At 42.4% G+C, this 23,851-nt stretch overlaps 1 protein-coding gene across 3 annotated transcripts in view; it reads left to right on the top strand.

Annotated features, from left to right (window-relative positions):
* Positions 1-3,202: 3,202 nt before the first annotated feature.
* Positions 3,203-23,851, top strand: part of prpsap2 (phosphoribosyl pyrophosphate synthetase-associated protein 2) — a 41,332-nt gene continuing 20,683 nt past the window's right edge. For all 3 annotated transcript variants that reach the window (XM_052021836.1, XM_052021834.1, XM_052021835.1), the window contains exons 1-5: positions 3,203-3,290; positions 3,817-3,951; positions 6,781-6,833; positions 19,890-19,956; positions 20,921-21,093. In XM_052021836.1, the coding sequence (XP_051877796.1) occupies positions 3,869-3,951; positions 6,781-6,833; positions 19,890-19,956; positions 20,921-21,093 (376 nt within the window). In that variant the 5' untranslated portion in view covers positions 3,203-3,290; positions 3,817-3,868. The remainder of the gene's footprint in view (positions 3,291-3,816; positions 3,952-6,780; positions 6,834-19,889; positions 19,957-20,920; positions 21,094-23,851) is intronic.

The raw sequence follows: 23,851 nt of genomic DNA on the forward strand, positions 1-23,851 counted from the left end.
CCAGGCATGGTGGTGGAAGCAGACATGATAGTGACTTTTAAGAGGCATTTAGACAGGCATATGAACATTCAGGGAATGGACGGAATGCAGGAAGAATAGGTTTAGTTTAATTTGGCATCATGGATGGCACAGATATCCTCGGTTGAAGGACCTGTTCCTGTGCTGAACTGTACTGTTCTATTTTCATTAGTAGACAACGCAGGTCCTCTTGGTTCAGAGACACAAGAGGCTGCAGATGCTGGAAATCTGGAGCAAAATCTGAACCAACAGGAGCAACACACAAAGCACTGGAGGAACTCAGCAGGTCAGGCAGCATCTATGGAGAGTCTCAACCAGAAACATGGACTGTCCATTTCCCTCCATAGATGCTGCCTGACCTGCTGAGTTCCTCCATCTTTTTGTGTTTTGCTTCTGTTGGTTCAGATTTTGCTCCACTGCTCTCTGACCCAGACATGAGGAAAAGCAAATGCTTTTAAATTTCAAAAATAAATTTTATCCCTAAAAAGATATGCACAAGAAATACAAAAACAGTAAGAGGCTTTCTTTACATTCATAATGTTGTTAAGTCTATACATTCAGTGTATTCAGGTCTAGACATTAGCAGTATTAGCACATTCTATGCACAAAGCATGAATGGCACTCACGTGGCCTTCTTGGACGATACAAACTGCAAGTGTTGGAGATGTCTTTACACAGGGCTTAGCCCCTCAATGTCTAGTGCAGCAGGACCTCAGGCTGGAGTCCTTCCCTACAAAGCCCTTGTGTTGCCTGCACCAAACTTCAGTGCATTCTTTAACACATAATCCTGCTGCCTGGAATATTCTTGGTGGCAGCATTCCCTTTTGAGCATATTCCGATGACCTTGCACCTTATTGTCTACCTGCACTGCACTTCCCTGTAGCTGTGACTTTACTCTGTATCCTGTTATTGTTTTTACCCTGTACTACCTCAATGCACTGTGTAATGAATTGATCTGTACGAACGGTATGCAAGACAAGTGACAACAATAAACCAAAATGGAATACCGTAAGGGCACCAGTGAAGAAATAAAGCCTGCAGCCTTCAGCCAGAGCCTCCGCAGATGAAGGATGCAGGCGGTAATAAAAACCGGTCCTCCCAGGGAGCGCGCGTACGACTGCCCCGGGGCAATGCTGGCCGCCCCGCGGCAACGCTGGCCGGGGAAGCCCCACCCACTCACTGCTCCCCCTCCTCCTCCCCCTCCCTCCCCTCCTCCTCCCCCCCTCCTCCTCCCTCCCCTCCTCCTCCCTCCCCTCCTCCTCCCTCCCCCATCCATCCCCTCCCCATTCCACCCCTCCTCCCTCCCTCCTCACACACACCCCCTCCCCACCATCCCTCTCCCTCCCTCCTCACACACACCCCTCCCCACCATCCCTCTCCCTCCCCCCTCCCTCCCATCCCACCCCCTCCCTCCCCCTCCCTCCCCTCCTCCTCCCCTCCCTCCCCTCCTCCATCCACCCCCTCCCCATCCCCCATCCACCCCTCCCCATCCCCCATCCACCCCCTCCCCATCCAACCCCTCCTCCCTCCTCACACACACCCCCTCCCCACCATCCCTCTCCCTCCCCCCCTCCCACCCCCTCCCTCCCCACCCCCTCCCTCCCTCCCATCCCACCCCCTCCCTCCCCACCCCCTCCCTCCCTCCATCCCACCCCACCCCCTCCCTCCCCACCCCCTCCCTCCCTCCCATCCCACCCCACCCCCTCCCTCCCACCCCTCCCCCTCCCTCCCCCTCCCTCCCATCCCACCCCCTCCCTCCCTCCCCACCCCCCACCCTCCCATCCCACCCCCTCCCTCCCTCCCATCCCACCCCACCCTCCCACCCCACCCCACCCTCCCTCCCCACCCCACCCCCCACCCTCCCTCCCACCCCACCCCCCACCCCATCCCCCACCCTCCCTCCCATCCCATCCCCCACCCTCCCTCCCCATCCCCCACCCTCCCTCCCATCCCATCCCCACCCTCCCTCCCTCCCCATCCCCCACCCTCCCTCCCCCCTCCCCACCCTCCCTCCCCCCTCCCCATCCCCCACCCTCCCTCCCCCCCTCCCCATCCCTCCCCCCTCCCCATCCCCCACCCTCCCTCCCCCCCCTCCCCACCTCCCCATCCCCCACCCTCCCTCCCCCCCTCCCTCCCTCCCTCCCTCCCCATCCCCCACCCTCCCTCCCTCCCCCCCCACCCTCCCTCCCCCTCCCCTCCCACCCTCCCTCCCCCCTCCCCTCCCTCCCTCCCCCCTCCCCTCCCTCCCTCCCCCCTCCCCATCCCCCACCCTCCCCCATCCCCCCTCCCCCCCTCCCTCCCCCCCTCCCCATCCCCCACCCTCCCTCCCTCCCCCCCTCCCTCCCTCCCCCCTCCCCATCCCCCACCCTCCCCCATCCCCCCTCCCCCCCTCCCTCCCTCCCTCCCCCCCTCCCCATCCCCCACCCTCCCTCCCTCCCCCCCTCCCCATCCCCCACCCTCCCTCCCTCCCTCCCCCCCTCCCCATCCCCCACCCTCCCCCCCTCCCCATCCCCATCCCCCCCTCCCCATCCCCATCCCCCACCCTCCCTCCCTCCCCCCCTCCCCATCCCCCACCCTCCCTCCCCCTCCCCCTCCCCCCTCCCCCTCCCCCCCTCCCCATCCCCCACCCTCCCTCCCCCTCCCCCTCCCCCCTCCCCCCCTCCCCCCTCCCCCCCTCCCCCCCTCCCCATCCCCCACCCTCCCTCCCTCTCCCCCTCCCCCCTCCCCATCCCCCACCCTCCCTCCCTCTCCCCCTCCCCCCTCCCCATCCCCCACCCTCCCTCCCTCTCCCCCTCCCCCCTCCCCATCCCCCACCCTCCCCCCCCTCCCCATCCCCCCTCCCTCCCCATCCCCCCTCCCCATCCCCCACCCTCCCTCCCCATCCCCCACCCTCCCTCCCCATCCCCCACCCTCCCCCCCTCCCCATCCCCCCTCCCTCCCCATCCCCCCTCCCCATCCCCCACCCTCCCTCCCCATCCCCCACCCTCCCTCCCCATCCCCCACCCTCCCTCCCCATCCCATCCCATCCCCCCTCCCCATCCCATCCCCCACCCCACCCCACCCCACCCCACCCCACCCTCCCTCCGGTCGCCCTGGGCGTGCGCGGCCGTGTGCTGCGGGAGCGGTGGGGGTGACGTGCGCTCCGGGGGGGGGGGGGGGAGGGAGAGAGAGGAGAGGAGAGGAGGTCACGCTTGCGCCGATTGGGAGCGGAGACCGCGCAGGCGCGGCGGAGCAGCCTTGAGGCGGTTGGTAGCGGGGAGGCGCGGCGGCAGGTGAGGTGGCGGAGGAGGGGGGAAGGCCAACCCCCTCCCTCTCTCTCCCCCCCTCGGGGGAGGGCCACAGGGAAGCCGCTACCTTGATAGTGATGGTGGGAAGCCTGGGGGGGATCCCACGTCCGCTCCCTTCCCTCCATCTCAGGGTGGCGAACGCCCGAGGTCCGAGCATCCGAGGGCGGCCGATGGCCTCCGGGCCTCCTGCGCCCCATATCTTTGGGAGGGGGGGGGGGGACGCTGATCCAACCCGGGGGCTAAGTGACTCTCTGCAGCAGGTCGTGGGCTGCTGCAGCGGCGGCGGCGCCAGGCGTCCAGCCAGGTCCGGGGGCTTTGCAGACGGGCTGAGCTGGGACAGGCAGCATGCAGCACCAGGCAGCTTTTTGCATTAAAAAATATAATTGCAAAGAGTGCATATTTAATAAGGGTGCCACATGTGCATTTTGAAACCTTGGATTTTAAACCCTATGCCATCATCTCATTCCTCTTTCCCGCCCCCCCCCCCCCCCACTCTATGGTTATGTTGCAGGGGGTTCGACTCTTGACTGCAAGGGTCTGGAAGACTTCTTGCGCCTTCAGTCATGAATGTAACCAAAGGTGGCCTGGCGCTGTTCAGTGCCAACTCAAATACAGCCTACGCAGAGTTGGCCAGGAAGATTTCAGAGTAAGTGCCTGTTGATTTTTTTTTACACACCGTTACAGTATATTGTTGTCAAAGTCTTGGTGACATGCGGTGAAAACTGCTGCTTTCCGCCGTCTCCATAGTTGGCCAAATTTTGTATTTGTGATTTTGTGGTGGAGGAATGTAAGTGGGTGCGGGGGAATTGTTTAACATCGTGGAGTATATTTTGCATTAAATTTACCCTACCCCATTGCCATTTAAATAGTGATATGGAATAATAATGTGCAATGACTAATTTCAGAGTTATGTAGAATTTTTATTCTTATGCACGCTTTTTAACAATGTGAAGTTGCATCATGACCCAAGATTTTACAATAGCAAGATTGAAGGGTCAAATTTCTGTGTAGATTTTCTAGTATTTTGTTAAAAGAATAACTAATGTATAAATGCTTGAGATTATTGTGTTTTAAGATGCTCTGGACTGATGTTTATTTGTAGATTACTTTAAAATTTAATCTCTGCGGTTAGTAAATACATATGGCAATGTATTCAGCTTTTTTAGTTAACTTCTAAGGTTTTACCCATTCAATGACAGCCTATTATTTTTATTGTGTAATGCTATCCCTTTCCTGAATTAATTTTGAGAATAATTTGCAGGACCTGTTTGTGTTCTCTCTGTACTCTGGTATTCTTGCCAACCCTGGTGACTCAGTAAACAAATCTTCCACCCTTCAGATTGGGTTTCTGATATGATGGTTGACCAGCAGTAAGTGTACCATAAATGGTCTCCATTCCCATGATTTTGGCAGGGTTAATGAAGTGGGTAGAGTTTCTAGCCCTGTTCAGTGAGTGTTGAAAAGTGCTGTACTGATAGCGTATGAGGTTATTTCTGTAATGTGCCCCATGCTTGAGGAACCTCTTCTCTAACAGGGATGAACTTCTCTAACAAATTTTCTTCTAGGATTAGATAAACCACCATAGCCACAAACAAGATGATAAAGCACTTTTATGAAAGGGGCAAAAATACTAGGAGCAAAGAGAGTGAAACTTGAGTTGAAAAGCAAGATTTGAAAATGGGTTTTGTCTGAAGGATCTTCATAGAACACTACAGCACAGTACAGGCCCTTCAGCCCACAATGTTGTGCCAGCATTTTATCCTGCTCTAAGATCTATCTAACCCTTCCCTCCCACGTAGCCCCCTATTTCTCTATCATTCATGTGGCTATCTAAGAGTCTCTTAAGTGTCCCTAATGTATCTTCCCCCACACGCACCCACCACTCACTGTAAAAAAAAAGCACACTTTTCTGACATCCCCCTTATCTTCCTCCAATCGCCTTAAAATTATGTTCCCTCGTGTTAGCCATTGTTGCTCTGGGAAAAAGTCTCTGACTGTCCACTCAATCTATGCCTCTTATCATCTTGTACATCTCTATCAAGTCACTTCATCCTCCTTCTCTCCAAAAAGAAAAGCATGAGCTGACTCAGCCTATCCTTATAAAACATGCTCTTCAATCCAGGCAGCATCCTGGTAAATCTCCTCTGCACCCTCTCTGAACTATAGTGATTTTTTTTTATAAAAAGACCTTTCGCAACCTTTTGCTGTGAGAGTGCTTCAATTGACTCTCATTCCTTGTGTTTAAAACACGTTCCCTTGATTTTAAGACATTTTCCAAATTTTGAATATACCTTTTAGCCTTGAATTAATTTTTAAATGGTTTTTATCCAGCTTCTGCCATTTCTTTGATTTAAATGAAATAGTATTTGCTCATTGCCCTCTCAGTGATAGAGCCTCATGCAAATGCTATAGCAGTTTGAGATTGTTCAGTGTTTTTCAAAAAATCATCTGGTTTTAAGTTCCGAGTAGTACCCAGGTTTCTTTGTTTTTTTGCCTTTTAAGAGACAATGTGTTGGTGTTGATCAACATGTTTCTGTGAAGTCCAAACTTATGTTAGTCATAAATTAGTGGCTTCTGCTTAAAGAATGAATCTTAAAACACTCTGCGAAACGAGCCTCCAATAAGCTGCATAGGGAGCTTCAATTCTTAATTTTCCATAATGATTCCATTTGTTCAATACTTGAACCCATAAATTGCATTCTTTGGCATGCTCCAAGTCTTTTATCATGGTATTTTACTTCACATTCTGTAGCTTTGTGTGGGGAGGATTATAGGTATATTCTGATGCCTTCCCACTTGCCTCCTTGGCAATTAAAACAATGACTCTATGCTTTCTATATTGAACATAGTATCACCCAGTGTGACATAATTCTACAAGGGCTCCAAGAAGCTCTTTATTCCCTCAGCCATGAGTTCATTCTTTTAAATTAGTTTTCAACTACCATGTGCAATTACATCTAAGACAGACATGCCCTTTTTCCACTATTGGTTCCATCAAAGGAAATGGGTGACAAGATTAGGGGTGCAATGGATATTCTCTTCTTTGCCTCTCCCCCTACACTCTCTCAAAATCGTGGAAGACTAAATCTTGGAAGACACACCATTAAGACTAAGCAATCTGTTAGACAAGCAGTCATCCTTGGGTTAGATGTATCAATACTTTGTGCCACTTATCCATTGAGTCACTGATTTTTTTTATATATAAAATTTGTCCTTTGGAAAGCATTTAATTGCCAAATAATACTGATTTTAAAAAAATATATATTGGCTAATGATATACCCATTGAAACATCTCGATGCAGACTTTTTTTTGGAAGTTTACAATATTTCCATCATTGTGTAAAATCCATTTTAGTTACTTTGTCTTCAATTATCCAGTTCTAGATGTTTCTTCTATATGTTCTAATTTTGTGTAAGTCAGAGAAGGTTTTAAGGAACGATTTTTTTGAGGGCTATTCCTCATCTTCAATTTTAGGCGACTTGGCGTAGAACCGGGTAAAGTTCAAGTCTACCAAGAAGCTAACAGAGGTAAGTGCATAATGTAAAAAAAATTCTAGCTGTAAAATGCCTGAGGATTTTGATAACATTGAAGCTTTATGTAGGGTAAAGCTTGACATGGAACAGCTCTTACATACACAATTCTTCTGGGGGAGGGGGAAATCTGGGTATGCAAGAGATAAAATAACTTTTAAAATATACATTGCTGTAGTGTTTGAGGTATTGTAGAAGGTGGTAAAAGAGCAAACCTATTTAAGGCACTTTGAATTTGGAAATTTAAAAAAATAGGTTCTCAATACCTGTGAAACCACAAATACAGATTCTTAGTGAATGAGAGAAGAAAATTAGCAAAAAAAGGGTGCATTTCCATGACAACAGTCTTGCTGAGCTGTTACAGAATGTGCTGTGATTAGCATGAACCGTCTAAAAAGTGAATAAAGCTTCAGGCATATGGAAAGGTACACCTTTTAGTTTATCTACATTGGAAATTATTGTTCTGGTGGTGCAATTAGGGCATTCTTGTGGATTTAATTGTTTTGTTTTTAATTATTCCATTAAATACTAAGACATTACCATGATAATCCTGCTTCAGACCAGTGTGAAGGAGTAATGATACAGAAGCTCCCATCCATCTCTACCTATCCACAGCAGCACAGCTGTGTTTGCATCTCATTAGTGCAATTAGAAAGCCTTGCTACTTGAGCTTTTGAAAAAAAACATACAGCTTTGTATTCAGTTTGTTTTGGTTACTTGAAAGAGGAATAGCTTGCTCTTTTTAAACTTCAGAACTCACTGCAAATATAATTGTTCTGGCAATTAGTTACAATAATCTGTAAAAAAAAAATGCAGTGTCTTTACACTGGTGAATCTGCAAATTAGGATATTTGTTCCACAATTATATGCCTCAGGGAATATCTAAAGCAAAACCAAAATTGTTCTGTGTGTACTGGATAAGTATGATGGTTAGGGACCTACTAGACTCAAACCATTATAATTCAAAGCTTTTAATGACTCCAATCCTTAAATTTTTTACATGAAGAGGATTTTTGTTTAGCGTGGGTATTGAAGTAACTGCAGGTATATTAATTTTTGATTTGTGTTTATGCATCTCTCCATCTCTGCCTTCCCGTTGCCCTGACTGATAGGCGTAGACATGGCAAAACAGGTAAATGCATGCCTGTGTGGGCATGTAACAGTTTCGTAGGGCTATTAAAAATAAAGAGCTTGGTGTTGATGTCAGCGATCTTAATTTTGATTGGGCAATCTTAATTTTGATTTGATCATCCCAAGGGAAACCTTTAAAGGAAGAACAAGTGAAGTTAGAGTTAGGAGTAAAATGTCACTCACCACAGACGTTAAATCTTGCTAACTTGGTTAACAGGAGTGGAGATAATGGAGCTGAGTCTCTGGTACAGGGGGTGATTCTTGGCATTTATTGAAAAGGTAACTTGATATCAAAGGTTCATAGTGAACTATTGCAACAATTTGTGCTGAAAGATTTAATGTGGAAAATTAGACATTAAGTTTTGGGGCTAATTGAGTGAGATCTTACCGTAAACATGTTAGAACATCGAGTACAACACAAGAATGGGCCTTTCAGCCCATGATGTTGTGCCAGACTAACTGAATAAGTAATCAAATGCCCAATTAAACTAATCCCTTCTGCCTACACAATGTCCACATCCCTCCATTTCCTGCACTTTCATGTGCCTATCTAAGAGCCTCTTGAACACATCTATTGTATTTGCCTCCACCACCACCCTTGGCAGTGCATTCCAGGCACCTACCACACTCTGTGAATAAAACAAAAACAAAACTTACCCTGCACATCTCCTTTGAACTTGCCCTCTTTCACCTTAAATGCATGCCATCTGGTATTAAACATATCAACCCTGGGGAAAAAGATACCGGCTGTCTGTCTATGCCTCTTATAATTTTAAACCTCTATCAGATCTCCCCTCAGCCTCCACTGCTCCAGAGAAAACAACTCTAGTTTGTCCAATTTATCCTTATAAACACATGCCCTCTAATCCAGGCAGCTTCCTGGTAATCCTCTTCTGAACCTCCCCAGATCCTTACTGTAATGCAGTGACCAGCAGTGAATGCAATACTCCAGATGCAGCCTAACTAGAGTTTTATAAAGTTGCAATGTAACTTCCTGACTCTTGAGCTCAATTCCTTACCATACGCTTTCTCCCTATCAACCTGTTTTGCCACTTTCAGGGAACTATGGATTTGGACCCCAAGATCCCTCTGCATATCAACACTGTTAGGGATCTTGCCATTAACAGTGTATTGTCCCTTCACATTTGATCTCCTAAAGTAGAACACTTCACATAAACTCATCTGCCATTTCTCTGCCCATATCTGCAATTGATCTTTATCCTGCTATATCCTTTGCCAGTCTTCTACACTATCCACAACACCACCAATTTTCGTATCATCTGCATACTTACTAACCCACTCATCTACATTTTCATCCAGGTCATTTATACAGTGGCATGCAAAAGTTTGGGCACCACTGGTCAAAGTTTCTGTTACTGTGAATAGCTAAGCGAGTAAAAGACCTGATTTCCAAAAGGCATAAAGTTAAAGATGACATATTTCTTAAATATTTTAAGCAAGATTACCTTTTTATTTCCATCTTTACAGTTTCAAAATAACAAAAAAGGAAAAGGGTCCGAAGCAAAAGTTTGGGCACCCTGCATGGTCAGTACTTAGTAACACCCCCTTTGTCAGGTATCACAGCTTGTAAACGCTTTCTGTAGCCAGCTAAGAGTCTTTCAATCCTTGTTTGGGGGATTTTCACCCATTCTTTCTTGCAAAAGGCTTCTAGTTCTGTGAGATACTTGGGCCGTCTTGCATGCACTGCTCTTTTGAGGTCTGTCCACAGATTTTCAATGATGTTTAGGTCGGGGGGGGAATGAGAGGGCCATGGCAAAATCTTCAGCTTGTGCCTCTTGAGGTAGTCCATTGTGGATTTTGAGGTGTGTTTAGGATCGATATCCTGTTGTAAAAGCCATCCTCTTTTCATTTTCAGCTTTTTTTTTTACAGACAGTGTGATGTTTGCTTCCAGAATTTGCTGGCATTTAATAGAATTCATTCTTCCCTCGACCAGTGAAATGTTCCCCATGCCACTGGCTGCAGCACAAGCCCAAAGCATGATCGACCCACCCCCCTGCTTAACAGTTGGAGAGGTGTTCTTTTCATGAAATTCTGCACCTTTTTTCTCCAAACATACCTTTGCTCATTGCGGCCAAAAAGTTCTATTTTAACTTCATCAGTCCACAGGACTTGTTTCCAAAATGCATCAGGCTTGTTTAGATGTTCCTTTGCAAACTTCTGACGCTGAATTTTGTGGTGAGGGCGCAGGAAAGGTTTTCTTCTGATGACTTTCATGAAGGTCATATTTGTGCAGGTATTGCTGCACAGTAGAACAGTACACCACCACTCCAGAGTCCGCTAAATCTTCCTGAAGCTCTTTTGCCTTTCTAGCAATCCTACGAGCAGTTCTCTCAAAGTATTCTTGGTCTTCCAGACCTCAACTTGACCTCCACCGTTCCTGTTAACTACCATTTCTAATTACATTACGAACTGAGGAAACGGCTGCCTGAAAACACTTCGCTATCTTCTTATAGCCTTCTCCTGCTTTGTGGGCATCATTTATTTTAATTTTCAATGTGTTAGGCAGCTGCTTAGAGGAGCCCATGGCTGCTGATTGTTGGGACAAGGTTTGAGGAGTCGGGGTATTTATAAAGCTTTGACGTTTGTATCACCTGGCCTTTCCTAACAATGACTGTGAACAAGTCATAGCCCTAACAAGCTAATGAAGGCCTGAGACCTTGGTAAAAGTTACCTGAAAGCTCAAATCTCTTGGGGTGCCTTTCCTTTTTTTTCCACTCTAAAATTGTACAAAACAAAAATAATACACTAATCGTGCTTAAAATGTTGAAAATCATGTTTCATCTTCAACTTTGACTTTTGGAGATCAGTTCATCTTCTACTCACTTAACTATTCACAGTAACAGAAATTTTGACCAGGGGTGCTCAAACTTTTACATGCCACTGTATATATATATCACAAACAGCAGAGGTCCCAGTACAGATTCCTGCAGAATACCACTAGTCACAGACCTCCAGCCAGAATAAGTCCCATCGACCACTACCCTCTGTCTTCTATGGGCAAGCCAATTCCGAATCCAAATGGCAAATTCACTGTGGATCCCATGTATCTTGTGCCATATTTATCTGTTTAAAATCATTCAAGATTTTTGCTTTATCCTTGGTTTTAATTTTCTCTTTTCCAAAATGGATTATTTCTGCTTGATGTTCCTCAAACCCTGTTGAATGTTCCTTTTGTCTACATGTTCTGCCAGGGCCAGTCTTTAACCAGGAAATGCATAATTTGCCAGATGTGTCTGACGGAAGATTGGGTACCCTTAATTGGTATTCCAATAGGCAGCAGTCCACAGACCAAACTGCTACAATCAGTGCAAAAGGCACTGAATGGTCCTTATAATTTTTTTTTAATATAGGCATGTATTTATCAATAAGTAAGCATGTACGTACAGAAGAACTGAAACATGTCTAATTTCTTGGTCGATATCCAGCTCTCAGATCATTTATAATGTCAGTTCTATCTGTTACACCCAATAATTTGCTTCAAATAAAGCATCAGGAGTTCCCTCGCCCAACTCTCATGGCTCCTCTCAAAAATCAGATCTTTCCTACTTAATTGTGTGGCATGACACTTGATCAAGACTTGGCTATCGTGAGCTGGGTTGAAGTTTTCTGGAACTAATTTAACTTGTTATAAGAGTGAATAAAGATGGTCTTTATCCCATCAACTGGGATAGGAAATAAATCATGCTGAAATAAAACTACAGTGTGCCAATCCAATTTATCACTGATTTCGCACCAGGTGTGTGAAGGAGCAGTCATTTTCTGAATTAAACTTTGCCAGGTTGTGTTGTCAATTTCTTCAGTGTGGCGTTCAGTCATTGCATTCAGGTTTACCAAGGCCATTGCCTAAAGGAATCAAATCCTGCACTCGGAATTTTTGTGGATGGATCATGTTGCTTTTCCATGTGAAAAGAAAGGATGGTAATTTTTTTTTTTGCTTGGGGTTGATGAGATAACTTTTTAAGCTATTTTGCAATCTTTGCCTTTGTACAGACGTCATTGCTTAGTGGTGAAATGTGATTTTCCCACTAGAAGAATATGATGGCTAAACTGCTTCTTGCAATCTAGTAATTATTTGAGTGATTGACCAAAACTACTTATAACTTTCTTTGTAATTACATCATTCCCTCAGCTCGAGTTTCAAGAACAAGGGTGGGGTAAAACATGATCTAACCTAGGGTTGGAAACAGCTGACAAGTGGAGGGAAATTGCCATCTCAGATAAAAATTGAAGGATTTGTGGCTCTAATTATTGTATATTTGTGGCCAATACTGAAGCCCAGTGTACTCAGGAGGAACAGCTGCTCACAATTAATACATTTCTTGACTATATTAAAGAATAAGTCTTGAATGTAGTCAAGAAATGTATTCGTAATTGTGAACAGCTGCTCCTCGTGCACTTACCCCACTGTTGGCCACAACTATCTAATAAATAATAGAATAAGTAATAGAATCTCTAAATTTGAAAATGATTTGAGTTTTGTATATTGCATATATAACTGGGTAAACATCGTCTGCCACTGCCCATGGTAGTGGTGCTCTTATAATGTGATACCTTTGAATTTGGCGGAAATGGCAATGATTAATGCCGTTTACAAGATATTGGCAACTGGCCAAGATAGCTGGTAAGTGATTTTGAAAATGCTTTTGAATAACTTACTTGAACAAAGCCTTAGCTGATATTAGGTGTTAATTAATAATTGCATGATCCATTTGGACTAACTTGAACTGCAAATTGAAATAATCATTGTCTAATTTTATTGCAATTCTAATGAACAAGTGTCATGCCATTTGTAATCGCTCCACAAACTTGTTAATACTTAAAATATGTTAAAATATTTATGAACAACAAATGTTTTGTTGCTAAGTTTTCTAGTTGGCTTATTAAACTGACTATTTTTACTATGAAAATGAATTATGAAACAGCTATACATTGTTATCTGCATATCAAAATAGAGGAGAAATCACTAGTCAAATTTCAGGAGCTTGCTACCTCTCTTCCTATGACCATGCCTGTACTGGTCCTAAAATATGCCTCACCACCACTTCGAGTTGGGTGAGCTTTCCCTGCTAGGCTTCCCTACTCTCCCCTTTGGTTAAAGCCCCAAACTTACTTCCATTTGTTTTATCTGATGATATGGAGGCTTAGAATGACAAGCCTACATTGTATCATGTTATTGGAATCTGAGATTTAATGGATTAGAGCTAAATTGGCAGCAAATATTGGTTAGAGTGTTCATGCTATAATGTGTTTATATTTCAGACTCTGCTTCCCCAAAATTAAGTACAGATGATCAGTATTCATCCTAGTCCAAAGTTTTATGGCTTACTTCAGCTATTTTAGTACCTGATTATTCCATAAACACATTTCCCATTTGCCAATATAAGTATAGAATAAGAGTTCCTTTAGTTATGTGTTTAAAACAAAACTGTTGTGAAATGTAGTTTGAATTTGCACTGGTCAGTGTGCATCTCCTTTTAACATTAAACACCAAGCAGATGCGAAAATGGCCAGTGTTTGTTAATCCCAGTAAAGGTTTGGGAACTTTGGAATACAAGAGATACTGTAAGTTTAGTCAAAAAGGAAGCATGTGTAAGGTTTAGGAATCTGAAATCGGACAAGGCCTTTGAGGAATATAAAGAAAGCAGGAAAGAATTTAAACAAATTAGGAGGGCTAAAAGGGGCCATGAACTGTCCTCGGCAAGTAGAATTACCATGGAGAAGACGTGAATGATGGTGAACTTAGGGATGGATATGTTGATGTTCTGGAGCATGCCAATATTGAGGAGGAGGTGTCTTGAAAAGCATAAAGGTGGGCAAGTCCTCGGGGCCTGATAGGATGTATCCAAGGATACCAAGGGAAGCAAGGGATGCGATTGCTTCGGCCTTGACAGAGATCTCTGTATCCTCTCTAGCCGTGACTGAGATGCCAGAAAACTGGAGAATAGCCACTGTTCCTTCGTTTAAGAAGGGCAACAGGGACAAACCAGAAAATTGTAGACCGGTGAGTTTTCTATCAGTGGTAGGGAAATTATTGGAGAAGATTCTTAGGGTCAGAATTTACTTGCATTTGGAAAAGTGTGGACTTATTAGGGATAGTCAGCATGGTTTTGTGTGGGGGAGTTCCTGTCTCAAATTTGATAGAAATTTATTGAGGATACGGAAGTGGATATTGTCTATGTGGATTTTGGTAAAGCATTTGGTAAATTGGATCCAAAATTGGCTTGGTCATAAGAGTCAGAGGCAAGTGGCTGAGGGGTGTTTTTCTGACTGGAGGTCTGTGACCAGTGGTATTTCGCAAGGATCGGTGCTGGGACCTGTTGGTTATAATATATATAAATGATTTGGATGAAAATGTAAGTGGCCTGATAGTACCTTTGCAGACGACACAAAAATTGGCAGAGTTGTGGATAGCGAGGGAGGTTGTTAAAGAATACAACAGAATGTAGATTGGTTGTAAATTTGGGCAAAGAAATGGCAGATGGAGTTTAATCTAGGCAAGTGCAAGGTGGTGCATTTTGGGAGATCAAATGCAACAGGAAGTATACGGTAAATGGCAGGATCCTCATCAGCATTGATGTACAGAAGGATTTTGGATTTCAAGCCCTTAGTTCCCTGAAAGTCTCAACATGTGGATAGGGTGGTAATGAAGACATATGCCATGCTTGCCTTCATTGGGTGGAGCATTGAGTATAAGAGTTGGGAAGTCATGTTGCAACTGTATAAAATTTCTGTTAGGCCGCATTTGGAGTATAGTGTGCATTTCTGGTCACCAAACTTTAGGGAGGGTGTGGAACACGTTCACCAGGAGGTGGCCTGGATTGCGGTATATTAGCTGTAACGAGAGGATGGGCAAAGCTGGATTGTCTTTTCTGGAGTGCTGGAGGCTGAGGGGCAACCTGATAGAAGTACAGGCATTCCCTGGGTCATGAGAAATGTCTGTAAACTTTTTTTTTCACCATGTCAGAAACAAACAATTTTCTCCAAAATAAAGACAATTCACTGCCCAAAATGGATGAGCCTCCCCTTCCAGAGGTACTGCTTTGTTTTCCCTCAATACTGCATTGTGCTGTTGTGTGTTCTATAGCTACCCATATCATAACACTCTGCATGCACATCTTATAATCTCATTTCGTTGAGTATCTTCTATATTCATGCTAACTCTACCCATAATTAAACTAATGAAACATGTATTGCATCCAGTTGTTAATGAAAACAATATATGACTTGTTTGCATTTCTGTAACTTCCCTTCTTGAAAAATTATTCACGTAATTTCTCTCAGAAATTTTTTAAAAGTTGGATTTCTGTAAGTCAGGTTTTCTGTAACCCACGGAGCCACTGTATAACAAAGAAAAATGAGAGAAATAGACGGGGGTAGATGGTCTTTTTTTCCTAGGACGGAAAATGTCAAGTACTAGAGGACATAAATTTAAGGTGAGAGGTGGAAAGTTTAATGGAGATCTGCGAGGCAAGTTTTGATTTTGCACAGTGATAGATACGTGGGACGTGCTGCCAGGGGAGGTGGTAGAAGCTGATAGAACGGCATTGTATAAGAGGCATTTGGACAGACGCATGAAAAGGCAGGGAATAAAATAAGATCTCTTTATTAGTCACGCGTACATCGAAACACACAGTGAAATGCATCTTTTACGTAGAGTGCTCTGGGGGCAGCCAGCAAGTGTTGCCACGCTTTCGGTGCCAACGAAGCATGCTCATAACTTCCTAACCCATACGTCTTTGGAATGTGGGAGGAAACCGGAGCACCCGGAGGAAACCCACGCAGACATGGGGAGAATGTACAAACTCCTTACAGACAGTGTCTGGAGTTGAACCTGGGTCGCTGGCACTGTAAAGTGTTACGCTAACCACTACACTACTGTGCCTGATATAGACCATGTGCAGGCAAACAGGATTAGTTTAGACTGGGATCATGGTCAGCGCAGACATGGTGAGTGAAGGCCCCATTCTTGTGCTTTACTGTTCTTTGATTTAAGTTCAGCAATGACAATTGTTGTTCAAGTGTGAATGTATAAAGAAAGAGATTTCTTGGTCCTTTTAAATTACTTTTGACATTTTCTGAAAAATTTAAGTTTGACTGAACATTTTTTAAATGGATTTGATATGCAAAAAGAATTTTGTGCGATGTGAGGAGGTGAACATTCTTTGAAACAAATCACCTAAACTTTGCAAATAATGTTTGTAGTATTAAATTGGTCTATGTGTCATAAAAATACAAATATTGTGAGGTGGGCATCCTAGAATCAAGCCACTTTTTGCTCTTAATACAAATAAATACTGCATTCATCTGACCTATTTGAGCCATTTCTGTTAACATCTGGACATCCTCTTCATTTGTAATGTAATTAAGGGTTATTCTGCTGTATATTGACCTTAACTGATCAGTACAGTGGCATTCTGTAGTAAAGGCTAGTGTGCTTTGCTTCATAATGTGAAGCCATAGATCTTATTTTGTGTGCTAGGTAACTAATTAGTAAACTAATTGATAGGGAAGTTCCTTTTGGCTCCGCCTTATGGGTCCTGTTAGAAATCTTCGAAATACAAAGCTTAGAGCTAAGTTAATGCAGAAGGATATGATGCTGTTTGTTTTAAATTGACTTCCCTTGAACAAATTTGTGGGCAGATGATTTTCTTGCTTGGAATGTGTAATTTGTTGGCAGTAATGTAGCTGTATTTTGACTTGAGTTTAGCAGTTGCTGAAGGAAATAGTGTTCTTGCCACCAGGAGAAGGCAGCTACTTTTGAAAATAGGATGTACCTTGTGTGAAGATTGGTGTTTGGCAAACATAAGTGTTGCTAAATAATTTTCAGTAGCAGTGGTGTCCTTTTTCTCTGAAGTGCTTGAGCTCTTCTGTGCTTGCACTGGAGCTTGATGAATTAGGTTATTTAATCCCGAGTTTGGCACTGACTAATAACATACAAGTTTATTCTTTTATGCTCTGAGTTTAGTACTTTAAAATCTTTGCACTCTTGCACAGAGGAACTGAATTGAAGTTCCATTTCTGGGTGCTTTGGTACCAAAGCATCAAGAACATTCAGCTGAAGTTTAGAGCCACGATCGGCACTGTTTTCACCCATTGTATGTGTAGGAATTACATTGTTGTTCTTCCCCACACCACCCATTGGCTAGGTTTGCTAGAGCCAGTTGTGTATAATCAGACTTGGCAGAAATCAATTAACTCAGTGGATTTTGAAAATTAAATCCATCCTATTACATTTAGAAATGTCCCATTTCTTTGAAAGGGATCGTTACCTTGAAGTGAAAATTTTCATTTTTCTTTGAGGTATATTTATTCACTGTCTTAAATTTATTTAAATGTCATTTTCAAATAGTGATTTTTAATTTTGTTTTAAACTATTTCCACATCTCTCATTGTGGACATTTGGAAATGGTGAAATGATCTTGAGGCACAAATTGTGGCTTGCTGCATCTTGAAGGACTGGCAGTGACAGTATATTGGGACCAATGTGACCATAAGGCTGGTATAGGTGGTGATCTTGATATGCAGGCATGGGTCTGTGCAATTTAAGCCCAATGATTTAACAGACCCTGGATTCTGTAAGAGTTTTGTTCATGAGAACTGTCTCGAAGTCAGAGTGTCTGCTTTCCATAGCTACTCTTATTGTGTTGCTCTACATATACTTGCTATCATTTTATTTCACTGAATAATCACACTAACACCACCCATAATTAAAATAATGGAATATGTACTGAATATCATAAAACACTATTACTAGCTTGAGAAATGATTTAATATATGGGAGAATTTGCATTAAGTTGGATTTTTGTAAATCAGTTCATTCGTAAGCCGGGAAGTCCTAGTACAATATTAAGTTACCAAGGTGTAGGTTCCTCCTGAGCTATTGATTGAGTTGGTCATATTGTCACTGAATCACACGTATTGGTCCATTAACAATTGCATTGCTGTTTTCTATAAAAACTGAACCAATAGTCTCTCTTTAGCTTCTAGACTGCGCTGTTAATCAGTATTACTGCTTCTAAACATTCTCAAAGTAAATGTTTCTATGAGACTGTCATTTTTGTGCAGCTAACATACAAGATCGCTTATTTCTACTGCAGGATATTTTTCTTGGGAAAATGTGTTTAACTTGTTCTTTTTGACCTTCGTCCTGCTTGGAATTGGAATGTGCAGTGAATTCACTCTGATTAACCAACCATTGACAGCATGAGTATGGTGTGCTAATGAGCACAAGTTGTATGAGTGAAGTTTGCTGTAAAACCTAACAGCAAGTTTTCTGCAGCACGTAGTGGGAGAACAAAGGAATACATGGTACTGTGTATTTCTAACGTGCTGCCATTTCCCCTGGTTGGAGAGTGTATAAACTAGTGGTTAAACATTTGGGATGAGCGGGAGATCATTTTGGATTGAGGTGCATTGTATTCTGAGACTTTGGGACATTTAAGGCTATAGAAGCCTACTTTCACTTTTAATGTTTTGGGACACTGGTAAATGCTTGTCACTTTCCCTTATTTGAAGTGACAGATCACTCATACATTGAAGTTGGTTCTAGTCCCATATCCCTTTTATTTGATGAACATAGCCATGGAATATTTAAACTAAAGGAGGATTTCTCTGCTTTTCTTCATTTGCTTCTGTTCTTAATCTTTGATGGTTAGAACTTTCTTATATATGTTTCTATATATATTAGTGCATTATTCAAATATCCAGAGTACCATATTTTTGAATGATCCAACATAATCTTATTTTTCAATTTCCAATGTCAACTGCATGGCCTTTATAAACCCTAATTTAAATATTTATTCGTATTTCTCTGTGGGCTTTTGGCTTCCCTGTTTCTGTAACCTGATTTCCTGCAATACTCAGATCTATGTTCCTCCAACTTTAGCCTCACGCAGCCCAGATTCCCAATGCCTTATCGTAGTTGTCTGTATGGCCTATTATCAGATAGTTTTCTTTAATTTGCAATGAAGCTTGCAGTCAAAGAATAGGTATTTTTCAGATGCAAGGGGAAAGGAGCAATTTTCAACCATTTCTTGTCTGCCTCCCCTCTGCGTGCAAATGAATTATACTGCAATGACCCATAGTCAACACCAGATTGAATGCAAGCTCATGCATATAGAATGAAAATGCATCTTTTCTGGTGCTGGGAGAACTGCTGCTAACCCAATGCTGCCCCAAGCAAGGAGCTGGCAAGTGGGCAGTGAATCAAACCTTTGAATTCCTTCCCACCCTTGAGATTTCGCTCTAGTCAAATCTAGGTGTCTAATTTGCATTTTTCTGGTCGTCTCCTGCCTCTCTCCCACATCCTTCTCCCTCTCCAGCATTGAGGTTTACTTTTGTTTTTGAGCATCATCTGTGATCTGTCCTTTGGAATTCTCTGCATAGTTGCTCCTTCTGCTCTCCTTTCTCCTTTGTGGTGTTGGTCTGTCTGTTTGGGATTTCCAGAATCTCTACAGCCAGTGCCCAGACAAGGAAGGCAGAGTAAATGTCAAAGGTTGTGTTGCAACAGAATAGTCACAATGCTTCTGCATCACTGGAATAACTGGTGAATTAGGTTGAATGAAGTCATTGGTGCGGCTTCAAGCGAGGATGGGAAATGCTACTGTCAGACCAGTTTCTCTTACAGCTGGTACGGGAGTGTTGCTGGCTTGCAGTATGCTCATTGAAACAGCATATTGCACACAATTTGTTCTTTAATTGTGTGCATAACTCTTGATAGTCCTAATGGAAATCCTCTCGGAATAAAAATCGTTCTAATTGTGTAGAAAATCTTTTCTAGGTAACCTTTTCATTGCTCTGTATCAATGGTTACTTTTGTTTTTCACGTGTAGTTTTAGTTGTTTTGGTAAGAAAATACAGATTAGCAATCTTATGGTGATATTTTTTGTTCTTTTTGATAGAAACAAGAGTACAGATTCAAGAGTCTGTCAGAGGAAAAGATGTGTTTATTATTCAGACTGTTTCAAAGTAAGTTTGTGGTAAAGCAATATATTTACAATATATGCCTCAGTTTTAATTATAATTTCAAGAACTTCAGCCTGTCTTGATTTCAAGGCTAAGCTGGTTTGTTTCTGAGTTATACAACGATGGAGGAGGAAAGTTGTTCCTGTTTGATTATAGGCTAAAAAAGTAATGTTCATTTCTTTTGCAGGTACTACACATGCATTTAAAAGTTGGAACTCTTTTAAGCAGCTTCTGAATACCCTATTTAGAATAAAACCACCAGGAAAAAGTCTGTATATAAAGCAGTTATTTTGATTTAGTGATCATTTTGTATGTGATGTTTTCTTCTGCCAAACATGTTGGATAGGTTATTGTATCTGTCCTCTGTCCACATTTACAGTGTGTACTGAAACCCAGTACTATTTCTAAGAATTAATACATTTTACTAGTCTTTTGACAAATTTGCAAATATTTGTATTTCTTTTGCAATGATCTGGTTCAAACCAGCTGTACAAAACAATTTTCCATGTGCTACATAAAGCTGCATTTCCAACAGGATTACTTAAAAAAAAGTCCCTTTGTAAGTGAAGCTAACTTGATCAGGTTTAAGTTATTTTTATTATTTCTGTTTTACACAGGCCTCTTAGAATGTAATATTGACATAAAAAGCCTAGTAGTTATGGCAGTGAATTTTTTGGTGCTTCACCAAATGAGAATTTGTATCCTAGTTTTAAGTCACTTCTGTGTTTGAAATTCATTGAGGAATATGATTTAACTTGTTTTTACTTAGTGCTGCTAGAATGGACCCTTGCATTTCCTCAAGTTAGTCAAGGAAATTTGTTATTTGGTGGATAGTCACTTTTGTTCTTGAGTTTTGCTTTTTTTTAAAAGGAGTGTGTGATATGAATGGCGATAGCTAGGGAGTTAGAAATATAATTTCTTGATCTGTTTGTCCTGATGTTTAAGGATGCTTTTTCTTGTACAACAGGGATGTCAACACCACCATTATGGAACTCCTTATTATGATCTATGCCTCTAAGACCTCATGTGCCAAGAACATCATTGGTGTAATCCCTTACTTTCCATACAGCAAGCAATGTAAGATGAGGAAACGAGGCTCTATTGTGTCTAAGCTTCTGGCGTCAATGATGTGTAAAGCTGGTGAGTTGTGCTTGAACCATTCATTCTGTTACTCATTTTATCAAACCTGTTTAGTGTTTGTGGAGAGGAGATTTATTTAGGGAAAATAACTTGGATATCTCCACTACTTTTCATATCCTTGAGATCCCATACTAATTTAAAGGCCAAAAAAATCGCTTTTGAAGTGTAGTGACTGTTAGGTAGGCAGATGAAACAGAAAATCTGTGGCAGTGATTACCAGATGAATGTTGAGCAGAATACCAGGAGAATCTAAGTGTTCAAATATTATCATGGGGCCTCTTCTCTCAACTGAGGTCTATAGACTGAGTTTGAATTCAAATCTGGACAATGGCACCTCTGACAAGGCAGTGCTCTGTTGGTGCTCAGCAGGGTGTAAGCCAAGATTGTGTTCACATCATAGAATGGTGCATGACTGCCCACATTTCTGATTGGAGTGGGAGCTAGCACTGACCTGAGGTGGCTGATGTCAGATATGCTTTGGAGTTCCTGTATAAGACGTATCTACATTGAAATAATTAAAGGTTAGAACAAAGATTGTTTTCCCTTGTGAACCACATGTTGTTTTGGTGAATTCTATCCTTTCCATAGCAGCCTATATCCCTTGAGATGAGTGTTTCAGAGAAGTTCTTGTTCGGATCTACAGCTCCCTACTTGGGAAATTCTGTTGGCAGGCTCACCCATTTGGAAGAGCTGTACTTTGGGAGGAATTGTGGGGGTGCTTCATAGATAGATGCTGCCTTTTCCTAACACATTGAAGATGTCTGTTTAATTATGATTTATTTTTAAAGGGAATTTGATTTTAAACCTTGTCCTAATTTGTATTTTAAAATATTGCTGAGGAGTTTATGTAGTGGCATATATTGGAATTTGGTTCCATAAACTTTTGGAGCAGCAAATTCTTTAATTTGTTGCTTGAAAGGAATACTAAAGACTATGGAAAGTAACAATGTGTAATTAGACTGGGTGACCAGTGGCAAGAAGCACAAGTGTAGAAACAGTGGGCTGATTGCCTAAGTTAAATCATTTTATTCTGCAGTGAACCCTTATTTTGAGCATATGAACGTAAGGAATAGGATTAGGTCAGCTGGAACTTCATGCCTGCTCTGCTGTTCATTAAGGTCATCTACGTCAATGCTTTTATTCTGGCATTGTTCCCATATTTCTTGATTTACTTAATGCCCAGAAATCTATTAATCCCCCTTTGAATGATCCTTGTTCTGAAACTTTGATCCCAGTCCTAGCTATGGGAAAAATCCTAACTGATTCTAGCCTTTCAGGTTCTTTTTTTTAAAAAGGTGTTCTGATGAGATCTCTTATTTTTCTAAACACAATCTCTCTTCATATGGCAAACCTGCCCTCCCTAGAACCAGTCTGGTGTATCTTAACTACTCTCCCCTTATGGCAAGCACATCTTTGGGTTAGGAGATGAATACACAGTACTCCAGGTGCAGTTTCACCAAGGCCCTATATCTTATTTTACTAGTTGTTTCCTTAAAGAACTACAGATTAGTCAAACATGGTTTTCCTTTCATAAGTCCATGCTGTCTCCGATCTTATTAATCTTTTCAAGTTGTTATTTTATTGCATTTTTATAGCTTTCAGCAATTTTCTTACCACTGACATTAGGCTAACTAGTTGATAGTTCCCTGTTTTTTTTTCTTTTCCTTAAATTGTGAGGGTCATGTTGCTATTCTCCAGTCTACAAGACCATTCCAGAATCAGTAGAACTATGAAATATGGTACCTCTAAAATAAAAGCTAACTCAAACTCTGGGATGTTGACCATTGGGTCCTTGGAGTTTTTCCAATTTTCATGCTCACTTAATTTCTCCAGTATTTTATTTTTTGACTAGTACTTAGCTCCAGTTTTTATTGTCACAAGATGTCTAATTCTCTAGTACATCAGACGGGTGCAAAATAGCTGTTTAATTTCTCTGCCATTTCATTATTCCAATATTCCATTATAAACTCTAGTCTGTAAAGGACTCGCGCTTTGAAAGGTTTTTTAATATATCCACAGAAATGCTTACAATTCAGTTCTTTCTTGTTGGTCTTCTCTCATTGTCTTGCCTTTCTTTCTCGATTCTTATTTTGAGTTTTAAAATGTGCCTAATCTTCAGGCCTATTTCTGGCAGCTTTATAACTCTCTACTTCGGTTTAACACCATCTTTAACTTTAGTCAGCTATGGATGAATCACATTTCCTGTTGGGTTTGCTGTCTTAGTATTTTTGCAACTTGTGCATTAACCGTTGCCTGTCCATTGTCACAGCCTTTCAATGTTTTTTTTCCCAATTAACCACAACCAACTCTCATGCCTTCATGGTTTCCTCTGTTTAGATTTAAGACACTGTTTTAACATTGAGTTTGAAATTTGTATAGTTCAATATCCAGTTCTGTCATATGGTCACTGTTCCCCAAAGATCCTCTGGTTACAAGGTTATCAGTTAACCCTTCCTCACTGCACAAAACAAGATCCAGAATGGTCTTTTCCCAGGTTGAATCACCTGATCTGTTTTAACCTGTCACCAAATAGGCTTTTGTCTTAAACCTCATCCTGCCACCTGCCCCCACCCAAGCTCTCCTTTGAAAACTGTAAACCCTCTGCTCTCCCCTGTCCCATTTATGAGGAAAGGTCATTGACCTGAAATGTTGACTGGTTTCTTTGCACAGATGCTGCTTGACTGGATGAGTTCTTCCAGCATTTCTGTTTCTGATTCTAGCATCTGCAGTTTTATTTCTTTTCCCTAGTTGATTTTAA

Source organism: Pristis pectinata, chromosome 8 (genome assembly GCF_009764475.1).
Source record: "Pristis pectinata isolate sPriPec2 chromosome 8, sPriPec2.1.pri, whole genome shotgun sequence".
Classification (NCBI taxonomy): domain Eukaryota; kingdom Metazoa; phylum Chordata; class Chondrichthyes; order Rhinopristiformes; family Pristidae; genus Pristis; species Pristis pectinata.